The sequence below is a fragment of the Aristolochia californica genome, unplaced genomic scaffold (genome assembly GCF_029961685.1).
Source record: "Aristolochia californica isolate CCGP_79_NKW_82.1479 unplaced genomic scaffold, dmAriCali1.0.hap1 SCAF_15, whole genome shotgun sequence".
NCBI lineage: Eukaryota > Viridiplantae > Streptophyta > Magnoliopsida > Piperales > Aristolochiaceae > Aristolochia > Aristolochia californica.
In genome coordinates, this window is record NW_027181826.1 from 23,563,535 (window position 1) to 23,584,928 (window position 21,394).

The 21,394-nt window shown below is 36.1% G+C and overlaps 2 protein-coding genes across 5 annotated transcripts; both read left to right on the forward strand.

Annotated features, from left to right (window-relative positions):
- Window positions 1–2,260: 2,260 nt before the first annotated feature.
- Window positions 2,261–10,752, forward strand: LOC137951642 (U-box domain-containing protein 4-like). The gene is made up of 5 exons (XM_068798449.1): window positions 2,261–2,613; window positions 3,734–4,014; window positions 7,233–7,349; window positions 7,629–9,644; window positions 10,287–10,752. The coding sequence occupies exons 2-5, from the start codon at window positions 3,739–3,741 to the stop codon at window positions 10,344–10,346; spliced, it is 2,469 nt and encodes an 822-aa protein (XP_068654550.1). The 5' UTR covers window positions 2,261–2,613; window positions 3,734–3,738; the 3' UTR covers window positions 10,347–10,752.
- A 2,830-nt stretch (window positions 10,753–13,582) lies between these two features.
- Window positions 13,583–21,394, forward strand: LOC137952021 (iron-sulfur cluster co-chaperone protein HscB homolog). 4 transcript variants are annotated; one of them, XM_068799069.1, is made up of 9 exons: window positions 13,585–13,666; window positions 13,758–14,222; window positions 15,057–15,153; window positions 15,236–15,325; window positions 16,742–16,807; window positions 20,013–20,081; window positions 20,183–20,323; window positions 20,589–20,651; window positions 21,100–21,394. In XM_068799069.1, exons 2-7 carry the CDS (start codon window positions 13,876–13,878, stop codon window positions 20,318–20,320), a joined length of 807 nt encoding a protein of 268 aa, XP_068655170.1. In that variant the 5' UTR covers window positions 13,585–13,666; window positions 13,758–13,875; the 3' UTR covers window positions 20,321–20,323; window positions 20,589–20,651; window positions 21,100–21,394. The 4 variants fall into 4 exon arrangements, with proteins under 4 accessions (XP_068655171.1, XP_068655169.1, XP_068655172.1 ...); XM_068799070.1 differs by having other exon boundaries at window positions 13,583–14,222; window positions 20,535–20,651; XM_068799068.1 differs by having other exon boundaries at window positions 13,583–14,222.

Sequence of the window (21,394 nt, forward strand, 5' to 3'; positions counted from 1 at the left end):
GGAGTTTTTTTTTTTTTTTCACTCAGCAGACATTAATCAATGCGGATATAACCAAATTGCAATCAACTAGTTACCTTCATGAAATGGTTTATTTTCTGCTATTTCTATGGCATAGAGTTACTTTTTTTTTTAGCTGGCTGTAATATTCATCACAATTTTTGTTGCAGAGGTGATGATGCTGCAGAATAAATTTAAGCAGAACAAGAAGCGGATACAGCAGTTGAGGGCTGCAAGGAAGTTCAAGCCATATTGATTTTTCTTCATGAGCAATGTCACTCGCCAACAAGAAGCTTATGTTCAGTCTAGGCTGCTCTGATGCAATTTTTCTGAAAGGAAAATACTGCTTTAATCCAGACAGGGGTCTATGCCTTTGAATTTAGTGGTTGTAGTTGTGTTTCTATGTGGATGGTTGGATGAGTTTTACATTGCTATTTGTATTTTTATCCCCAACTTTTGTTTTGTTTCTCACAGGGCCTACTATTAGGCTCAGTGGGATGATTCTAGCTTCCTACCTGGAGGCTTTCATCAATAGAAACTATTATTAATGATGATCTTTGAAAGATTATGAGTCAAACAAACATTCCTTAAAAGAAAGGTAGGCAGTTCAGTTGTGAGAAAGGTTATATTTCTTTGATCTGCTTTTGTATTTTCTCTTTGGATGCATTTTTGTTTCTGATTAGCTTGATTTAGTTCGAAAGGAAACTATATCAACAATGAAGCAATTTAGAGGGAATCAGTTTGATGATTGTCACCTTACACAGGAATGGGTCAATTGGAACTGATTTTCTTTGTCAGTTGTAGGCAAATATATTTTTCCCACCAGTTGTGTGAGAATGATTTCTGAAATGTGGCCATTATAGCCGTTCTATTTTGTTGATCTGGCTACATATGACAGCCCACTTGAAAATCTCACGACTTGAAGAAGATCCTCCAATTTGCTCCTAAACAGCCTTCTGATATCTTCTTCATCACTATTATTTGTCTTGGAAATTACTGACAAGCTGGTCAAAGAGGTTCATATTCCTGTTAGAACTGAAAACTACAAGAACTAACTATCGTTTCCTTCCTTTCTTTGGTGCTCTTTATGTTTCTTCTGTCTTTTTCTTCAGAAAGTGTCAGCAAATATCAAAAGCAAGAAGAGTTGGATTTGTACCAGACTGCAACTCTGAGAAGATAGAATGTAAGTGGAGGCATGTGTTTTTTTTTTCTTTCTCTTTTCAAAATGAAGAATGATTCCTGTTAATGGTCAAAGCTAACCACTGCTTATAATACCAATTCAAACCCCCTCGCTGTCTCTCTCTCTATACGTCTCAATACTGATTCTATTTCTTTTTAATCCTTTCAGTCCTGAAAAGAATTGGTCGTCCCCATTTAAAGCTTCTAGGAGGCTTCTAATGTCAATCACATGTGAAGTTCTCTTTCGGTGCAGGCACTTTTGTTGTCTCCATGGTTACCAAACTTGTCGTTTCCCACAAATCATTTCTCATCTCTTAAATCCTCACCCTCCGATCAGACAAGAAATTACAGCAGGATGTTGTTATCCACCCTGGACCAGACCGGTGGGCCCAAGAAGAAGGTTTCTTTTCGATGGGTTGGTGGCATTTTTTAAAATTCTAAGCTGCAGTGGCTAAAAGCCCTCAAATTGGGCCTAGTCAAAGTGGTTGTCTGAGCAAAAGTCCACAGTGGAGGTGGGTCCCCTCCCCCCTCTTCCCCTTCAATTTTTTTATTTAAAAATTTAAAAAATTTTCATTATTTAATAAAAGAAACTGAAAAAATCGTTTTTATAGCTAATTTCCGTGAGAGAGAAAAGGGTGGGTGTCCTTTATTGGCCTTTAGTGCCCTCGGACTACCAAAGTGGGTGACCCACAGCTTTTGCTGTAATTTCTGCAAATGGGACCCAATTAAAAATACCTTAGAGTTTATTTATTATTTTAATGAAAAAATGCGTCCAGTTGTTCATTCTTTATTCTTATTTAATTGGGTCGAGTTGGTTCGCGTCTGGGTTTGTGTTCTCAGATCTTATCCTGACCCCAAACTGTGAACCTGGTCAAAACCGTCCCCATGTCCCATCCCTATCCGGTTCGAAGAAGAAAACTCTGGGTTACTGAATTGGTTGATTAGACAGGGCTAAATAGGTAATTGGAATTGCGTCTGTACACAGATTTGGTAGTCCTCGGGCTACGGACTCATTATTCTTAATAACAGAACACAGAAAGAGAGAGAAAGAAATTGTGCCTTTTATTCTCATTCTTTTCTCTCTCTCTCTCTCCCATTTCTCGGAGTACAACATTTTGACCCTTTTCACTGCTGCTCGACATCGAACTCGAATGTGTTCCAGGTCGTCGAGAAAAGAAGAACCTAGATCGGCTTTTTATTTATCTTAGTCAGAGAGCTGGGAATTTGCGCGATCGATTTTCAGGGCTTGAGCGGCTCGGTAGCATTTTTTGCAGCTGAAATTTCTTGTTAGAGTTTGTGGAGTGCGCACGCGCGGAGATTTTATGTGGTTTTGATTGGAAATGGTTCGGAAGTTATTGTTTTTGGGGGTTTTCGTTTGAGCTGAACTAGCACAGCAACTTGGTGTGAACTTGTGGAAGGTTTATGGTGTAGAAAAAGGTACATTTGATGAAACTCTCGACTTTGTATTGGTGTTTTGATTGGCTTTACATCTGGTGGTTTTATTTCTTTGTTGTGTTTGGTTTAGTTGTTTATCTTTGGAATTATCTTTGTTCTATGACACTTCTCAGTTGCTAGGTTCTTCTCTCTGTTTCTCATCTCGGATTTCCTGCAAACTTTTTGTCAGGTTCTGCTCTCAGTACCGTTAAACTTTTCTTCTGTCACTGAAAAGGTTGTTGGGACCAGTTAAACCGCTTGAGTGTACTTTCATCCCCATTGGTGTTATTTGCAATAGATAGGTTATCTTAGGATGACGAGATTCAACGTTGATTCTCTTTCAAACAATGTCTTTTCGTTGAATTTATGCATTATGGAGATTATTTTTCAAGGAGAAGAACTCGTCTTGGTTTTATATTTGTTGTCTTGATGAATTCAATTGACAATTGAGTACTGCGCGTTTTAAAGAGTATCGTTTAGAATAGTCGGTGTTGGAGTTTTAGGGCTCACGTCAGAAACTGTCATCCAATTCAGATTGTTTGTGAGACTCGTACCATGGGTAGTTCCACTAAAAAATGATGCATAAATAAATGGGTGGTTTCTTGTCATTCTCTTCACTGCATCCGATGAATATGTCTGCGAGACTGAGATTGCCCATCTGTTGGTTTTTTTTACCATTTCGGACATGGTATTGACATGTTGCCAAATGTATTGAGAGGAGTTCTTGAGATCAATGTCTTTGCTGGTTTATCCTCCTGAGTTGATTTCTTGTAATAAATTGATGAAGGATTAAATATCGCTGAGAAACATTCCAATCTGAATTCTCTTGTTTTGTTGGAGTTATGGAGTTAATTAGGATAATGCTGTCTCAACTATTTTGTAAGGAGAAATACCAAAGAGAGAGATTCCTGTCTTAATCATCTTTTTTCGTCAGGGTAATGAAGTTGACTGTAAGGATGACATGCCCAGTTTTACAATATTGAGTTTGTCATGATTCTGAGAAAGAAATTAACCAAGACAATGTTTTCAACAAATGTGACAGCATTTTTTAGTTTAAGAAATTTTACTACGTGTTTGATTTTTCACGAATAGAAGATATTATTAATGATATTACTTGATGCAGGACTGATGGAAATATCAGTACTAAAGGCTCTTCTCAACAGTATCTCGCATTTTTTTCATTTGTCGACTTCTGCTGCTGTAAAACATGAACCCGTTGAGAAGTATTACCAAAAGATTGATGAAAACTTGAAGCTTTTGGAGCCTGTACTTGATGTACTAGTGGATTCTGAAGTAGCTCTAGATGAACAACTAAACAAGGCACTGGAGGATCTTGATGCCATTGTAAATGCAGCTCAAGAACTAATAGAAAACTGGCATCGGCTGACAAGTAAAATCTGTTTTGTGAGTTTGACAATCTTTATCTCCTCTCTCTCTTTCTTGCTTTCTTCTTTCATGTAGCTCTTTTGTGTTCTGGTTTACTTAGCTCTTGTAACTTCACTGACGAAGGCTACAAAGTCTTATGGTCCTAAATGATGCACAGCAGGGTGGAGTTTCCATGTATTGTCACCTTTTATATCTGATCTATTAGTGTCATGCATATCATAATGAGGTATTTTTGTCTGGTCTCTTACAAGTTGTAATGTTGATTGTACAGGTACAACATACTACACCTCATATCCTCATGAGAAATGAACCTACGATCTCAAGACTAGAAACCTCTCTATGTGGCCATTAAAGCAATGGCCCAATCCAGAGTTTCTTATTTTTTAACTTATTGCTTCCTAGTTGCTCTTTGTCACTAGAAATGAAAATTGGCAATTTTTGGACATGCTAAACTGTACCTAAATGGTGTCAAATAGATGATTAGAAGAGGAAGGAGTTGGCCAATATGACTTTGTTGTTGTTAATGAATAATCCCACATGGATTAGTGAGTACAAATTTTTTGAGTTTATTAGTTGGGAAAACGGTTTTCTAAGTTGGCTTGTCATTTTGGGACGGGCCCAACTTAACATGGTATCAGAGCAGGTACTCATATGTGGGTCTACACCTAAATTATCCACTTGTAGAGCCACAAAAGAGGGCCTACACCTAAGTTATCCACTTGTAGAACCACAAGAGAGGGCCTACACCTAAATTATCCACTTATAGAGCCCACAAAAGAGGGCCTACACCTAAACTATCTACTTGTAGAGCCACAAAAGAGGGCCTACACCTAAAATTATCCACTTGTAGAGCCACAAAAGAGGGCCTACACCTAAAATTATCCACTTGTAGAGCCACAAAAGAGGACCTACACCTAAAGCTATCCACTTGTAGAGCCACAAAAAGAGGGTTTACACCTATCAACTTGTAGAGCCACAAAAGAGGGCCTACACCTAAAATTATCCACTTGTAGAGCCACAAAAGAGGGCCTACACCTAAAACTATCTACTTGTAGAGCCACAAAAAGAGAGCCTACACCTATCCACTTGTAGAGCCACAAAAGAGGGCCTACACGTGAGGAGAAGTGTTAAGGATTAGTGAGTACAAAGATCTTGAGTTTATTAGTTGGGAAAGAGGTTTCCTAAGTTGGCTAGTCATTTTGGGATGGGCTTTGGACCCAACTTAATAGTTGTTATGGTTAAGGCCATTGCATTGTCATCTTCATAATGCAATACCTCTTCAAGTGATCTTGTAAAATCAATGGTCTTGATCTCCATATAAACTTGCACGATGAGGTTGGGGAGGGGAGAGAGCCTACACTTTGGTTCACTTCATACTCTTCCTTTTCAATTGTGTTACTATTGGCTTAAGATGATAACCATATTACCTGAGATTGAACAGATATCACTTTAGTGTTCTTGGTCTAGTAAGTTTGATATTACATTCAGTCTAGGTGTGTTTCTTTCAAAACCAGTTTCCACACTTGGAAAAACTACCTTAGTGAAAAATTCTATCTTCCAAACTTTATAGAATCTTAAGGACTTCATTGTTGCTCATTATCTAATGCCAATCTACACTTAGAAACCCTGTTTTCAATAAGGAGTCTATCCTTTGAGAAATTCTTTTGGTTGGTGCGAAGTTTTATTGATATACTTTTGGACGTCTGTTCATCAAAAGAGAAACCAGTCTACTGCAATTCCTTACTTCAGCCTTGGCGTTACACATAATACTAATTTTTAACTCACGAGAAATGTCATGTCACCTCATTTCATTTAAATTTCTTGAGGAAAGTGAAATGACACCTTTTTGTGGGCAATTCAATATCTCTGGTTTAGTCTTGAAAAGTGAAAAGTGAATTCTCTTGGTGAAATGAGTTGCGTATTCTTACAAGTGCACACTTGCTTTTGCCAATTCTCTAAAGAAAGTCAGTTCTCTTAGTAACTTTCTCTGCACACTGGTAAGGCTTGAGTCTCATTAAAAATAGTCTCACCCCCTGAGACCTTTGTTGAATTTATGGAAAAGAGAAAAACTTTATTGACTTGTTGTAATCTGAGTACATGAGCCCCTATTTATAATAAAGGAAAGTAGAGAGTCCAATTACAATTAAATTACCCTTATCCCAATTACACCCAAAGTCTTAACACTTAAAGATAAGTCCTAGCATAATTAAACAATTGAACATAAATAGAAGACTAACATAACTAAAACACCTTTAAACTAAGACTTTTATGTGAAACCTCCTTCTGTGAGACTCCTGTAAGACTCCAACATATTAATTCTGGCTTTGTGAGATTTTTTCCTATGAGAGTCATGTAAGAGCCTTCCATATCTTCTCTTCAACAACCTTCTTGCATATGACACCTTGACAATACAAAGTAAAAGAGTCCTTTTGAATTTCTTGGGTTGCAGAAATTGGACTAGCCAACAGCTTTTCAAAGTGTCTTGAACTCTCACATTTCAACGTTTATTTCTTTGCACATATATGCAGAACTCCTCAAGTTGCAATCTTATCATACAAGCACCTGATATAGGTTTTCTTAAGTCCTTGACCTAGTTATGTAAATTGGTGTTGCTGAATTTACTCATTTGTCTACGAGTATACGAAGATACATATTAAGAGATCAAACCTATTTTTGATCCATATGGCACTAGGTCTGAGTGTGAATCCCCTTTTTAAGAGCTAGGAGGAGCTTTCTGCACCGAAGTTAGTAGTTGGTCATCCATACCAAGCCTTGATGTTTTGCAGTTCAACCTTATAGTGCTGCTTCTTGTGTTGCCTGCTATTCGGGAAGCTCTGATTCTGAGCTCTTGCAAAGAGGAGAAAGGCTTCTTCTCCGTAGTGGACCAGGCACACTCTGGGATTGCCATTCTGGAACTGTGTTATTTTAATAAATCTTTAATTTGTCTCTGGGAAAATATGTGGTAAAAATTCTAATTTCATTTGCCTAAAACCCAACAGCCACTGTTCTCTATGTGACTGGTGGAAAATACTGGAATGTTCAACTTGTGTCCATTGTCACTTATAGTGCATATTGTTGCATCAGTAACATGCTGACTAGGCACCATTTACAATGTATTGCTATCATCTTCACTGCGAAATTGCATATAGTTGATTGAGAATTTTTTATATACTTAAATTGACATACGAGAATAATAGGGGAAAGGTCACCTTCATTGACACTACATAAATGTTTAGGTGTTGCAAGTTGAGCCACTGATAATCAAGATTCAAGCATGCAGAACAGAGATCTGCAGTCAGGTGGACATGCTACTTAAGTCTCTGCCAGACGTTTTAAGTTCAACATGTGCTCAGGTGATTAAGATTCCACTATGCGCTTTATTCCTACGTTCAGTCTCTTTCTTATTGCATCTGTTTTTTCTGTGTGATGAATTCCAAAATAACTTATGGTGTGCTTGTATTATCGATAAGCAGTGATTGGTTGTATTCAAAGCAAATTATCATCAAATGAAAGACTCCAGTTTGAATTCTGAAGTGAATCTTTTTCTGGATTGGATGCTACAGTAACAAAATTACGTACATATTTCAGGGATAGAGTTCCCCTTTTCTGACTACGGTGATGTTATTTTGCAGCATTGCACCCCGAAAATTGAGCAGATTGGAACTGAAAGAATGTCCGATGTCATCAAAGAAGCCATAAGAGATCAAGTAGATAATGCCATTCACAACTCTGAATGCCTGGCCAAATTTTCTCAGACATTGAGCTTGAACTCTAACCAAGAACTCCTACTTGAGGCAGTAGCCCTTGAGAGGGTCAAGGCAAATGCTGACCAGGATGACAACATGGAAGACCGGGATTACATTGACCAAATGATAGCACTTGTCACACACATGCATGAATGCCTTATGAAAGTAAAACAGTCTGAAACAGTTTATGGGGTTCCTATTCCAGCTGATTTTTGTTGTCCACTTTCACTTGAACTCATGTCAGATCCAGTCATGGTTGCATCTGGGCAGACTTATGAGCGAGCTTTCATTAGAAAATGGCTCGATCAGGGTCTCACTGTGTGCCCCAAAACACGTCAGACTCTCTCTCACACCAATCTCATTCCAAATTATACTGTCAAGGCATTTATAGCCAATTGGTGTGAGTCAAATAATATCAAGCTTCCTGACCCAGTAAAATCAGTTGCGCTGAACCAACCATCAGCTCTTCTTCCTACTCCTGACTCTAGCCCTGGCAATTCTCATATCCTTTCTCATGTTTCTTGGACACATCGATCTAGATCACCTGAACCTGAGAGGTCGGTGGGTTCGAATATGAGCTTCTCCTCATCGAATGGCACCCATTTACAAGATAGGCATTGCTCTCCACCACATCTCACTTCATCCAGGGGACAAAATGGGTTTGAGGCTGACATTGCAAGAGTAACCTTACAAAGTTCAGAGGACATGGAAGTGAACTCTGAAGCTCAAAATTCAGGCTTGGTGGGCCAAACTTCTAGTTCATCAAAGAGGGAGTCGTCCAAAAGTAGCTTGACTGAGGAACAGGTTATGGGCCACATCCGAAGTGACTCAGTATCTAGTGCAGTTTCCAGTGTTGATATCAACGAGCCTTCTCATGTTTCAGGTGAACTTACACATTGTAGTAGCGATGTGTCTGGTGAATTGACATCAGAAACTCCACCTTCAACTGCTTCTTCAAGAGAACCTGAATTCTTCCCTCGTTCTGTGGAAACGACACGGTCAAGAAGTCAAAATATGTGGCGCAGGCCATCTGAAAGACTCGTCCCACGCATTGTTTCTTCTTCTTCTTTGGACTCGAGACCTGACCTTTCTGGGGTTGAAACTCAAGTTAAGAAGCTAGTGGAAGGTTTGCAGAGCTCTTCGCCTGATGTCCGGAGAGAAGCAGCTGCTGAACTCCGCCTTCTAGCAAAACATAGCATGGATAATCGAATTGTGATTGCTAGCTGTGGAGCCATAAGTCACCTGGTGAGTTTACTACACTCTCCGGACTTGAAAACACAGGAGAATGCAGTTACTGCACTATTGAACCTATCAATCAATGACAACAATAAAACTGCCATTGCGAATGCTGGGGCCATAGACCCGCTCATTCATGTCCTTGAGACAGGAAACCCTGAAGCAAAAGAAAATTCTGCTGCAACACTTTTCAGCCTCTCAGTCATGGAAGAAAACAAGGTTAAAATTGGGCGTTCAGGTGCCATACGACCTCTTGTGGATTTGTTGGGCAATGGTACTCCTCGGGGGAAGAAAGATGCTGCAACAGCTTTGTTCAATTTGTCCATTTATCATGAAAACAAGGCAAGGATTGTGCACGCGGGGGCTGTGAAGCACCTGGTGGAGCTTATGGACCCGGCAGCTGGAATGGTTGATAAGGCAGTTGCAGTTCTTGCAAATCTTGCAACTATACCCGAAGGGAGGAGTGCTATAGGTCAAGAGGGTGGTATCCCTGTTCTTGTGGAGGTAGTAGAGTTGGGTTCGTCAAGAGGAAAGGAACATGCAGCAGCGGCTTTATTACAGCTTTCTAGGAACAGCAATAGATTCTGTAGTGTTGTTCTTCAAGAAGGTGCTGTTCCACCATTAGTTGCTCTGTCACAGTCTGGTACACCTCGTGCTAAAGAAAAGGTAGGCTCTAAGCTTCTTTATATCTGATGTTGTACTTCTTCTGCCTGTGTTGGAGTCAACAAGTTCTGATTTGATCATAGTTTTGCTTTTTCTTTATTTTCTTTTTCGTGATACTTTTGATAGATTTGCAACCAAATGCACATGTTTGTATGATTTCTAACAAAAAACAAATTGCATGCAATGTTTAAGGTATGTCTGTTACTGTGATTAATAAAAATTTCACTTGCAATTGTTACTCTCAATGCAAAGGTGGTGCTTAGGCATATTATGAATCGATGCAAAAACATCTACAATATAGGCAATAAAGTGTGGAAACAAGATCCCAAAATTCTTCAAGCCACAAATGGCTTCTCACTATGTCTTAATTAATATCATATCCATACGTGTTTCAGGAATTCAGGAACTCCCATCTTTTTGTAGGGATTGCTAGATCCTGCTTTTGGGTATTCTATTTTTATTAGAAAATGAGTCCGTCAGAACTGAAGAACTGAAGAGTGAGACATTTGGGATAAAACCATGATTTTGCAACGAATGGTGCCTCTTTGATCGCTGCTAAATTTCTTCTTGCAATTATGTTACTTTGCTGCTGTTTCCATTCCGCTTCCTTTTCAAACTTGTTTTGACCTTTTGATTTGTATTCAGGCGCAGGCACTACTAAACTATTTTAGAAATCAAAGACATGGGAATGCTGGAAGGGCTTAAATCTTGGCAATGGAGCCCATTGATGTCATCTTGTGGTTTGTATCTAGTGGGCATGCTTAATACATGAATGTTTGCTGGCTAGATTTAGAGCATGTAAGGTAAGAAAAATACAAAATGAGTGTGTGGATTTCAAATTGCAATAATGGCATCAAGATTCCTTACAGGGTCTTGCTTGTAAAATTGACCTTACAAATTTACACAGTCCTTTGTGCTCTGATTCTCTCATTCTTTCCTCAATGCAGATTGTTGTATATTATTGGAAGAATTATAGTTTGTCTGCAGTTCTGTAATATGTCAACTTTACAAGGTCATTGGTATTCTTTTGTATCTAATTACATTGACAAGCTGGAGCAGGTCTCCATCTGTTTTTTATAAGAAGTTCTATCAGCTTTGAGATTGATTGGAAGACCAGTTTCCTTGCATATTATCATGTGTGGCAGACAAGATCATGGACCTACAAAAAGCAGGTCTTAATACATTATATATGCAAGAGATTTCCTTATACTTAAGACCTGTTTGCAAAATTGTCAGGAGAAGATACCCACCGAATTTACTGAATCTGCAACTGGATCACTGTTCTGGTCATCTATAGATAACTGTTCTGTAGAAAACTATCATAGGTTTCATGTACTTGCTCATTTTTATCAGGCAGTAGTGGTTCCATGCAATGAGATTGTTTTTCCAATGAAAGCCTAGTGATTTTCTTCACCTTGAAGAAGAAGAGGTTTGTATCCGAAGTACTTTTCCAAATATTTTTTGGCTGGGCAAGTGGCATTCAATATTATCAAGTGTAAGGTTTGTATCTTGTACTCATTTCATTTGAAGCCTGTGAGCCACCAACGAAGTGGTCACTGGGTTTTTTCTATTTCAGGATATAAGCCCTACTTCTGTTAGGAGTGAATTATGGGAAGATTGTCAGAACAGGAAATTTTGGAGAACTTAGTTTTAAAGCTTTTTTCCCTCAAGAATCGTAATAAATAAGCTTTTGTTCTTGGGTTTGTACTTAGTACTTAATATGAATAAGAATTATTTACAATTCTAAATCAGACAGTTATTTTCTGCATTTTCTTTATAAGAAAAGTCTGTATCTTGTTTGTTTGTTTGTTTATACTGAACATCTGGAGGTAGCTGCCTTTGTTTGGGTCTATTTAGATAGGATTTACTGATTTCTGCTCATTGAACCTTGGTCTAAAAGTGGGTTTTGATGATAAAGAGGAGTGGGCAACAATTACTTACAGTAGTGTAACAGGAATTAATGTTCATTTGGAATTTCTGCAGTACCATTTCTTCATGTAGTTATGGAAGGACTGAGATCCTTCATTGATCTCTACTTTCTAGTCCTTTTAATCTTTTCTGAAAGTACATACGGCTTGTTATATAAAATAATAGAAATGTCTTTTTAATCTTCATTGTTAGACATGTCTTATAAGATTTATAATTATCTATATGCCCTATGAACATGTGAAAATACCTGAATTAACCCACTTTATTTATTCATTTTTTTGTGGCTTCTTCATTTGTTTATTTATTTTCTCTTGTCAAGGCCACAGCGTGATACTGCAAAAGTGTATCAATATTAGTATAAAAAAAAATCTATGTCGAGAGTCCCAAAATTGGTCATCTTGCCCAATGTGTAACACATGTCGCACTAACACAAGTGCACTTGTTAAATGAGACACATTTGCTTGTCTGTGGAAACGGGTGTTTTAAGAAGGCGCGGGCGTGAGAAAATTAAGTTTCACGTATATTGCTATGTATAATATGTATTAAAATTAATATAAATTAATATGGCAAAAAATGCGTAACTCTGTAACAGCGCTAATTTTTTAATTGATTTCAATGATGCTTGTCCTGTTAGTGCGCAGCATACGCTGGGGAAAGTGTTCCGAAACACATTAGTGTGCACCGTAAGTGATGGGGAAAGTGAAATACAGTTGTATTTCGCTTCCCCCCGTTTCAGGCATAAAACGATGGTAAGTGAATTCAGAGGGGTCGAGCTCTGTATTTATGAAGTTATTTGCATCTTTTTTTTTTGTTTTGTTTTGTTTTTTTATTTTTTATTTTATCTTGAAGTGTTGGAGTTTTCTATGAGACATGTCGCATCAAAAATATTTCGTGTTTATTAACAATGTCATACCCTACATTAAGAAATATTTTGTGTTTGAGTGTCAGAGGAAGATCATCAAGCTTTTATGTATTTTAATTTATACCTATAAAACTATCATTGAAGGTCCTGCTCAGCTTCTGGGTCTTTTTTTTTTTATTGTGGTACTAGTATATGAATTTAATGAGTCTTTTATTGTGATTGCTTGTTGTGTATTGTATAATTATATACGCATAGAAGATTACATGGATTTATTTGAAAATGAAGAAGATGATTCAAGTGATGATTCTAGTGGAGAACATTATGAAGATAACAATGAAAGTGATAATGAAGACAATGATAGTAGTGATGATGTTGAGGATGATGTGGATACTCAAAGAAGTACTCAGAAAGAGTCCGTAGTACAATTTGCAAGAGCATCATATTATCGAGATGTTTTAGTAATTCAAATGTGGCAAAATTATTAACTATTATGTTTTCATGCCACTAAATATTTTGCGTTGTACTTTTGTATGAACAGATATATTTTTTTATATTAAAAAGGTGATTGAGTTATATTTGTATTATTGTTATTTTTATTATTACGATATTTGTGTAGTACGTTATGTAGTATGATATTTGTATAATTATTTTATATTTAGATATTATAAAATTAAAATTTGATTACAATTATAATAATATACAAATAAGTATTTGTTTAATTATTATATTTAATTTATTTAATTTATTAACTAATATTAATTAAATTTTCTGATAGTAAGATATATCAAAATATTTTATTTAATAAATAATCTATATTGACTTTACACCACACTTTCCATTGTGCATACTAACACAAACAAGTACTTTACACTGCACTTTTCATTGCGTACACTAATACAAATAATTAATTTACACTGCACTTTCCATTGAGCACACTAATACAAACAATTACTTTATATTCTTTCTCACTTTCCCCCGAAATTAATTTTTCATTATAATCCACTTTCCCTCCGCACTCACTTTCCCCCGAAATTAATTTTTCATTGTAATCCACTTTCCCTCCGCACTAACATTGTGCAATAACCCCTATCTGACATATTTTATTTTCCTGTTTTAGCTTAAAATCCGAACATATCCGAACATTGAATTTTACCTGCGAGTCTCTGACGTTGCAAGAACACATGGCAGGTCGCGCTGTTCCATTTCCTGGAAAATACCCCGAACAGTTCGTGAGGTTCCAATCTCTTTAATTTCCTCCTGCCTTTCTCTGCATCCATGGCTACCTCTCTCTCTTCAGCATCATTAGCTGACATTTTATGGCACAGGTGTATCCTCTGTGGCAATTGGTGCCTCTAGGAAGGGTCATTGGCAGTGCCAGTGTAAAAAGTTCTTCCCTGCAACCCTACTGCTCCATTTTTTTCGAAGTAAAAACTAACACGTGCAATGTCGAAAGCCAAGCTATGTGTTCCTGCCATCAGATTTCTAAGAAGTTGTCGCATCGGCTGGTGTTTTCCTTCCGATACTCTTCCAAGATTTGAGATACAGGGCTTTTTAATACGTTCAGTTCCTGCAGTGGGAGGAATTCGGGTTTCAATGAGTTACTACAATTGGTTTTGTTCGGATTATTGGGTTTCCGGACGGACTTTCTGTTGCAAGCCAGAAGAAGGGCATTGTAACAGATGCTGGAGCTGTGGTTCTGTTGTCTGTTCGGATGTCTTTCTCTTTTGTGATTTATGTAGAAGCATTCAACCAGTCGATCTGTCAGTGGACTATTTCCAGATCTTTGGGCTGTGAGTTTTAGTTACATGGAAATAGCATTATCTCTTGGATTACATTTTTCTATTTGTATATTTGGCTGACTGTTTATGTACCTATCTGGTGTCTGTTTTGCTTGAGCTCATGGAAAATTGAATTTAAGTAAATTGTTTTATAGAACTTCGCATGTGAAAGAGATTGTTAAAGAAGAAGAGAATGCAGTTACACTAGGTGCTTTCCATGGTTCAAAGAAGAAGAGTTGCATGTTTTGTTTATGTTTGTATTCTTAAATTGTTGATGAAATGCCGTTTTCCCTGAAAACAATATGATTTAAAATTTTGCATCTACTTGCTAGGTGTTTAGTTTACACTTTGTTTGAAATTTACAAGTCATGATCAAGGAAATTTAATTTGGCTGATAGAAGAATGAGTTTGTAATTAATTCAAAGTAGTCAATGATAGATAAGGTCTTCTTCTTAGATAATGCGTAATACAACTTCATGAGTATTTTTCACTTTTAACGTGAAAATAAACTTGTGGAAGTTGTCATGTAGTGGTTGGAGAATTACCTAAATGAAGAGGAAACTGTGATACAAGATGGAAGGGGATGAATTGTGAAGAAAGTTTGGAAATAATTAATGCATGAGGAGTGAATTAATCCTGTTATCTAGGTGTTCAACTGCACGAGTGTGATGCTGGCTCAAAGAAAAAGCATGAGAATTGATGAATTGGCATATAGTTTCTTGGTTCCTTAAAGAAATAATCCGACTCCATGGTGCTGGCTAAATAATCTGTTTTTTTTCGTGAAAAGTTCTTTTTTGTTTTATGCAAACTAAAGAATCTGCTTTGACCTCCTTTTTATTATGACAGAGAGAAAGGCTACTATATAAAAGTAGATGGCCTTGAAGGAAAGTATAAAGATTGGCAAAAGAAACTCCACCCTGATTTAGTTCATTCGAAATCTGAGGTTCGAACTGGACTAAATGAAATATTTTGTTCGTATTCCAAATTACTTTTACTCATGATGGCCATGTTCTCTTGTTGACCAGAAAGAACAAACTTATGCTGCGGAACAGTCTGCTCGAGTAATAGATGCCTACCACATTCTTAGTAAGCCACTGTTGAGGGCATTATACTTGGTAAGATTACTCAGGTTGTTGATTATAGCAACTGTACCTTCCTTTTATGTTCTACAGTCGAATATTCTTGAGTTCTCAGAGGTGGTTGGTGAGATCAAATTTCTAACTGATACGGTAAAATATTCTTGGGTTCTGGAAGGTATTTGATGAGATCAACTAACTGATATGCTCTAGTATTCTGCAGCATCAAATGATTGTTTGTGTTCTGTGGACTGTTTATGTCTATTCTTTTAGCTCCTAAAATTAAGAAAATTATGTATCCTTTATGGGATATGTGGTTGATGGAGGTGGGAAGTATTGATCGGCAGTTCAGTATTGGTGCCTACTCTTCAAATATTTATTGATGATTTTGATTTCCGGAATTGTTTCTTTTGTTGATGGGAATTAATATCCAGAAGATGTTTTTGTGATGTGATTCTGATAAGATGATTTTGTGGTTCTTCTCCCTTTTCTGATGTAACTCATCTCATCATCTAAAAACCCAAAATATATTCTCGTGAGAAATATATTAAGGTATGTGGCAATACATAATTCTCTGGAAGTGAATACAAAGCAAAGACATAAGACTAAAATACATAACACTTCTTAGCATGTATAAATTAATAAAACAAAAGAAAATTAATAAAAACAAGATGTTTCTTAAAAGTGCACAGGGTCTCCTATAGCAAGATTTTAAGAACTTAGCCAGTGAATCATCCGAAGTTTTTGCTCAAGGATGGAAGCAGGAAATACTCAACGGTATAATTGTATTCTCAATTTCATAATAAACTTCAAAAAGTTGCTGAGGAGGATTATGATGTGAATGCTCAAACAGTACAAATCTTATCCAAAGTTAGTGAACTTTTAGCTAACAGTATGAATGTAAAATGTCATAAAAAATTTGTTACTGTGCTAAGCATGTTATTCTACTCTTATCTTTTCTCTTTTTTATTTTAAAATCTTAAAAAGGAAACAGCAAAAACTGGCGCTTGTTCTACTAGCTTGAAACTATATGCTAAAAACAGTCTGGCACTGGTTCAAGTTCAAGTTCAGCATTATACTAGCCATCCTGTGTGCTTGCATGCATTTGAAACTTGTATTGCCTATTTGTACAGTATTAGTGATACTGCTCATTCATGTACGAAAACTACTGGCTTTGATATGGAAAGAACATTTCCTACATAAACTGTTTTCGAGCATCAAGTGGTTTCACCCTTTGGCAGATCATATTACTTAATTTTTCGTACTTAGTCCAAAGTTTGAATGCATTACTAGTGGACCTCTGTAAAACATTTTTTGAGTAATTGGTATCACTGGCTTAATATCCTAGAATCTTTTCAGTCTATTTTCAGAAAAAAAGTGGAGCAGTATATGACTTTCATTACGAGTAATTATCTGCTTTATCGGTTACTAAGATTGTTTTGTGTCATCTGACAGTTACAACTGGAAGGCATACAAGTGGATGAAGAAAAAACAGTCTCAGATCCAGAATTGCTGACAGAGGTAATACAACTGAAAAGTATACTGAAAAGAAAAGTGTAACATTTTCTTTTCTTACCTTTAGCTACCAAAACTTGGAAGTGCGTCTGTCAAATCACTTGTTACCATTTCTAACTAAAAAAAGAATCACGTGATTCCCTTCACTTAGTAAGTATGAAGACGTCTTTGAGTGAACATACTATTAGTGTAGAGAACATTAAAAAGAAGTGATAATTATGTTAAAGACATATGAGAGGTAATTTAGTAGGAGCTTTTTCCTTTTGAAGGGCAACCATCCATGCGGCATGTGCATTTGATCTTTCTTTGTGTGATATGACAAAAACAAGTGTTGAATTTCTTGAAAAGAGAAAAAACTTCACTAACTTGCTGTAATTTCATTTTAAAAAAAAACTTGATGTAATTTGAGTACAATGAGTCTCTATTTATAATAGAGGAAACAAGTAGAATCTAATTACAATTAAACTTTCTTTATCCCAGTTACACCTAGTGTTAAACACTAAAACATGAGTCCTAGAACAATTAGACCACTTAACATAAATAGAAGACTAACATAACTAAAACACCTTTAACTAAGACTTTTCTGTGAGACCTCTTTCCATGAGATTTTTCTTAGACTCCACCATATTAGTTCTGGCTTTGTGAGACTTTTTACTGTGAGAGTTATATAAGACTCTTCCATATCTACTCTTCAACATTCCCCCTTAAGCTGGAGTTTATAACTTCAGCTTGCAATGAAAAGGATTTTGGGTCTTCAATTTTCATTTGCTAAAAAAAAATTCTTCATAGATGCAAAACTTTCATCTTTATGCAAAAATTTTCATCTTTTGTGCTCCCTCTTTCTTGAATATTTTGGTTACATAAAAATTATCATAACATGTGAAACAAAATACCTCTTTCTTGTACTTCTTCTATTTCTCACCCTCATTCCGGGGATAAAAAGGACATAGAGACACAACATGGATAAAACACAATATGGGAGAAGAAAATCGTTCTTAGCCGTACGACAAAGCTCTATACGCCTGTAAAGAATGGTCATAGTTTGAAACACACTCTTAATTTTAATGGCAGAAAAACGACCCAACTTTAGGGCATAACAAAGAGACTACTAACTTTTTAAGGATAACTCAATCACAAATCACCTCTTGGGTGAAGAATAAAAGACTTAAACTCAAGCTGGATGTTGGACACATGCATTGCATTGAAGTGATAAAAACACAAAATGATAAACTGAAGAAATATTAGAAGAATAGTTTTAATCAGAAGGAAGCGACTATGCAACACTCATATTTACAAAGTGACTTTTTTTTTTTGGAGGGAGACTATAATTTTCGGAGTTGACGATGCATTAGATACACAACCAAGTAACAAAAACGCAAAACTTCAAAACAACATTGAAGAAAGATATTGCATACCTTGAATGAGTACATCATGGAGCGATTAAGTCTGACCAAAACTCTCTGATTAGAAGAGAAATTTGGCTAAAAAAATCTGATTTTAAGAGAAAAAGAAACTCAATTCACGTCAATGCATGGCGAGATAATAGAAAAAAAAACAGAAATTTTTTAGCAGAACTGACCTTTGGTACTTTTGATATCGATATCTCAAAAAATATAGCTCAAAACCACAAATAGTTTGTTTCTCAAGAAACTAGACTCAAAGAGCTTTAAATTGATACCTAATTTGACATAAAAAACTTTGTTCTTGAATTTTGTTATGACCCCTTGGTTTTCTTTGTTATGTAGCTTGATCCTTGCTGACTTTGTTGAATTTCTGGAGAAGAGAAAATCTTCATTAACTTGTTATAATTTGAGTACAACTCTATTTATACTAGAAGAAACGAGTAGAATCCAATTATAGTTAAGCTACCATTGTCCCAATTACACCCAAAATTAAGCACTAAAAGATAAGTCCTAGAAAAATTGAACAACTAAACATAAATAGAACACTAACATAAATTAAAACACCTTTAACTGAGACTCTTCTTTGAGACCTCCTCCTATAAGACTCCATATTAATTCTGGGTCTGTGAGACTACTTACTATGAGAGTCATGTAAGACTCTTCCATATCTACTCTTCAATAGACTCCGATACTGAGTACTCTTTCTTTTTTGGCCAGACCCTTGATTCTTCCGATACTGATATCTCTCTCTAGAAAACTCTGATTTAGAATTGGTGTGATAGGTAAGAAAATAGATTTATAGATCTTTCTTTTGAAATATAATTCTCCATATAAAGTTTCGTTCTTGGTGGCATAAAATGCCTTAAAAATTGAAGTTTTTTACTTATAGATCCTCTCTTGCAGTCTGACCTTTGTTGCTTTAAATATCGAATTTTCTTTGTAGAAAACTCAAATTGCCAAAATTATTTCTGTGTTGGAAAGTATACTCAAATATATTTCTGTCAATATATAATTTTCAATATAAAAAATTCAGTATGGAGGTTTGAACACCAAGAAAACAACGGGTATTGGGACAAAAAAGATAGAATATGAACCAAACTACTAGATATGACAGATTAGGAAATGATCACATTATCTCTGTGGGTTGACCGAGTCAACTCACAAAACTCGCTTTGATACCATGTTGAATTTCTGGAAAAGTGAAAAACTTCATTGACTTAATGTAATTTGAGTACAATGGGCCTCTATTTATAATAGAGGAAACAAATAAAATTCAATTACAATTAAACTATCTTTATCCCAAGTTACACCTAAAGTTAAACACTAAAAGATGAGTCCTAAAACAATTAAACAATTGAACATAAATAAAAAATTAACATAACTAAAATACCTTTAACTGAGACTCTTCTATGAGACCTCCTTCTATGAGACTCTTCTTAGATCCCACCATATTAATTATGACTTTGTGATATTTCTTACTGTGAGAGTCATGTAATACTCTTCAACAACAAGGAGTTGATAATCCGAGGAAAAGATCACAATACCTTTCTCTATACATGGTGGTTATCCTTGTAACTTCTTTGGCTCTGCGGTAAAGTCAAACTAATGCTCTATGGGGAAGGAAATGCATCTGCCCTGATTTAACTTCTGTCCATGATATTGAATCTTGATGTGTTACTTGCTTCATTTATTACAGCATGACACGGGCATAAGCCGTTTTATCTACTTATTCTTTGCTTAAAATATGGTTTAAAGTATTTAATTAAGACAAGGAATGTTAAGATTTCTAACTTAGACATGTTTTGCAGATCATGGAGATCAGAGAAGCTGTTGACGAGGCTGAGAGCCCAGAGAAGTTGAATCAAATCAAATCCCAGGTAAAAGTAGCCTGCTAAGTAATATTAACTTTTGCTATCAAATGTGATTCTGATTCTTCTATTTTGGATCTTGTGATTATTTCAACTTGTTTTTGATCTAGATTCAACAAAAATTTAAAGCTTGGTCCAATGCTTTCGGGGATGCTATAAACATACGTGATTTTGAGAGTGCAAAGACATCAATCCAGAGGATGACATATTATGAGCGTGCCACCGAGGAAATTCTAAAGAAGCTTTGACAGGTATTTGAATATTATAGAAGCTTTATATGTTGTTTCATTGTAATATTCAACAAAAATGCACCTCTAATTTATTTGCATTAGCTTATGCTTGAATTTGGCTTTTCTCTTCCTTCCATATAAATTCCCATATGGTTAAATCAATCAGAACATGAAGAAATTTTTTCTAACTTATCATGTATATTCATGTAGTATTTGAAGCATTTTTCTGTAGGTCAGTTTTTGAACCAGCAATGAAGGCACTAACCATATTCAAGCTGTTCATTAGTTGAATCAGAGGCGGTGGCTAGCATTTGGGGTCCTACTGGATACGAGGGAGATTGTCTTTTGGGTATGTATTTTCTCTATAGCTAAACTATAGAATAGTCTTTTGGGTATATATTTTCTCTATAGCTAAACTATAGAATAAGTTTAATGATACAAATAAACCAAGTTATTTGATGTCTCTCTTAATAAAATTTCTCAGTTAGGCAGTAGGTTTTCTTGGATCTCAGAATGTCCTTTTGGGGAACCAAGGAGAATTTGATCATTCTGTACGTTGAGCCAATGTGCAGAATTTACCAGTTTCTGGGCATTGCTTGAAGCTAGACTGCATTTGACTCTATCCTCTGTCCTGTTGTCAGGCTATGTTGTCAGCTGCCCATGATAGGGTCAAGCAAGCAATGCATCACCTCTTGTTTTACCATGCGGCATTTGTACAAGATTATTATATCTTTCATATTTAACTCTATATGGTAGTCTCAATGTTAAAGTGAAATGATTTACATCGTCTTTTGCAGGAAGTGTTCCTTCAAGATGTTGGGTTGAAGTGAGATGTACACCAATCTACATTCTACACAGCGTGTCCTGTTGTGGCCCTGTCAATTGTCAGATGCTTGAATTGAGAAAATAAGGCGACAATTTTGAGCCAAGGAGATTGAGATTTGTTACTACTGGGATGCTGAGCTATTCCTGTGACTGCTTGAGGGGGCCTACAACCTTCTAACTTCAGAGGATAGTTCAATTATAATTCTGATCAGTGGGTTGGAATCACATTCCCATTATAACTGATTCAATTTATTGTCATTTAAGTTT

Excerpts from the sequence above, each read along its gene's own strand:
- LOC137952021 (XM_068799070.1), top strand. The coding sequence starts at position 13,876 with ATGTCGAAAGCCAAGCTATGTGTTCCTGCCATCAGATTTCTAAGAAGT. Across the intron at positions 15,326-16,741 it reads TGTTGAGGGCATTATACTTG|TTACAACTGGAAGGCATACA; the intron begins GTAAGATTACTC and ends GTCATCTGACAG. Across the intron at positions 16,808-20,012 it reads ATCCAGAATTGCTGACAGAG|ATCATGGAGATCAGAGAAGC; the intron begins GTAATACAACTG and ends CATGTTTTGCAG.
- LOC137951642 (XM_068798449.1), top strand. The coding sequence starts at position 3,739 with ATGGAAATATCAGTACTAAAGGCTCTTCTCAACAGTATCTCGCATTTT. Across the intron at positions 4,015-7,232 it reads TGACAAGTAAAATCTGTTTT|GTGTTGCAAGTTGAGCCACT; the intron begins GTGAGTTTGACA and ends ATAAATGTTTAG. Across the intron at positions 7,350-7,628 it reads TAAGTTCAACATGTGCTCAG|CATTGCACCCCGAAAATTGA; the intron begins GTGATTAAGATT and ends GTTATTTTGCAG.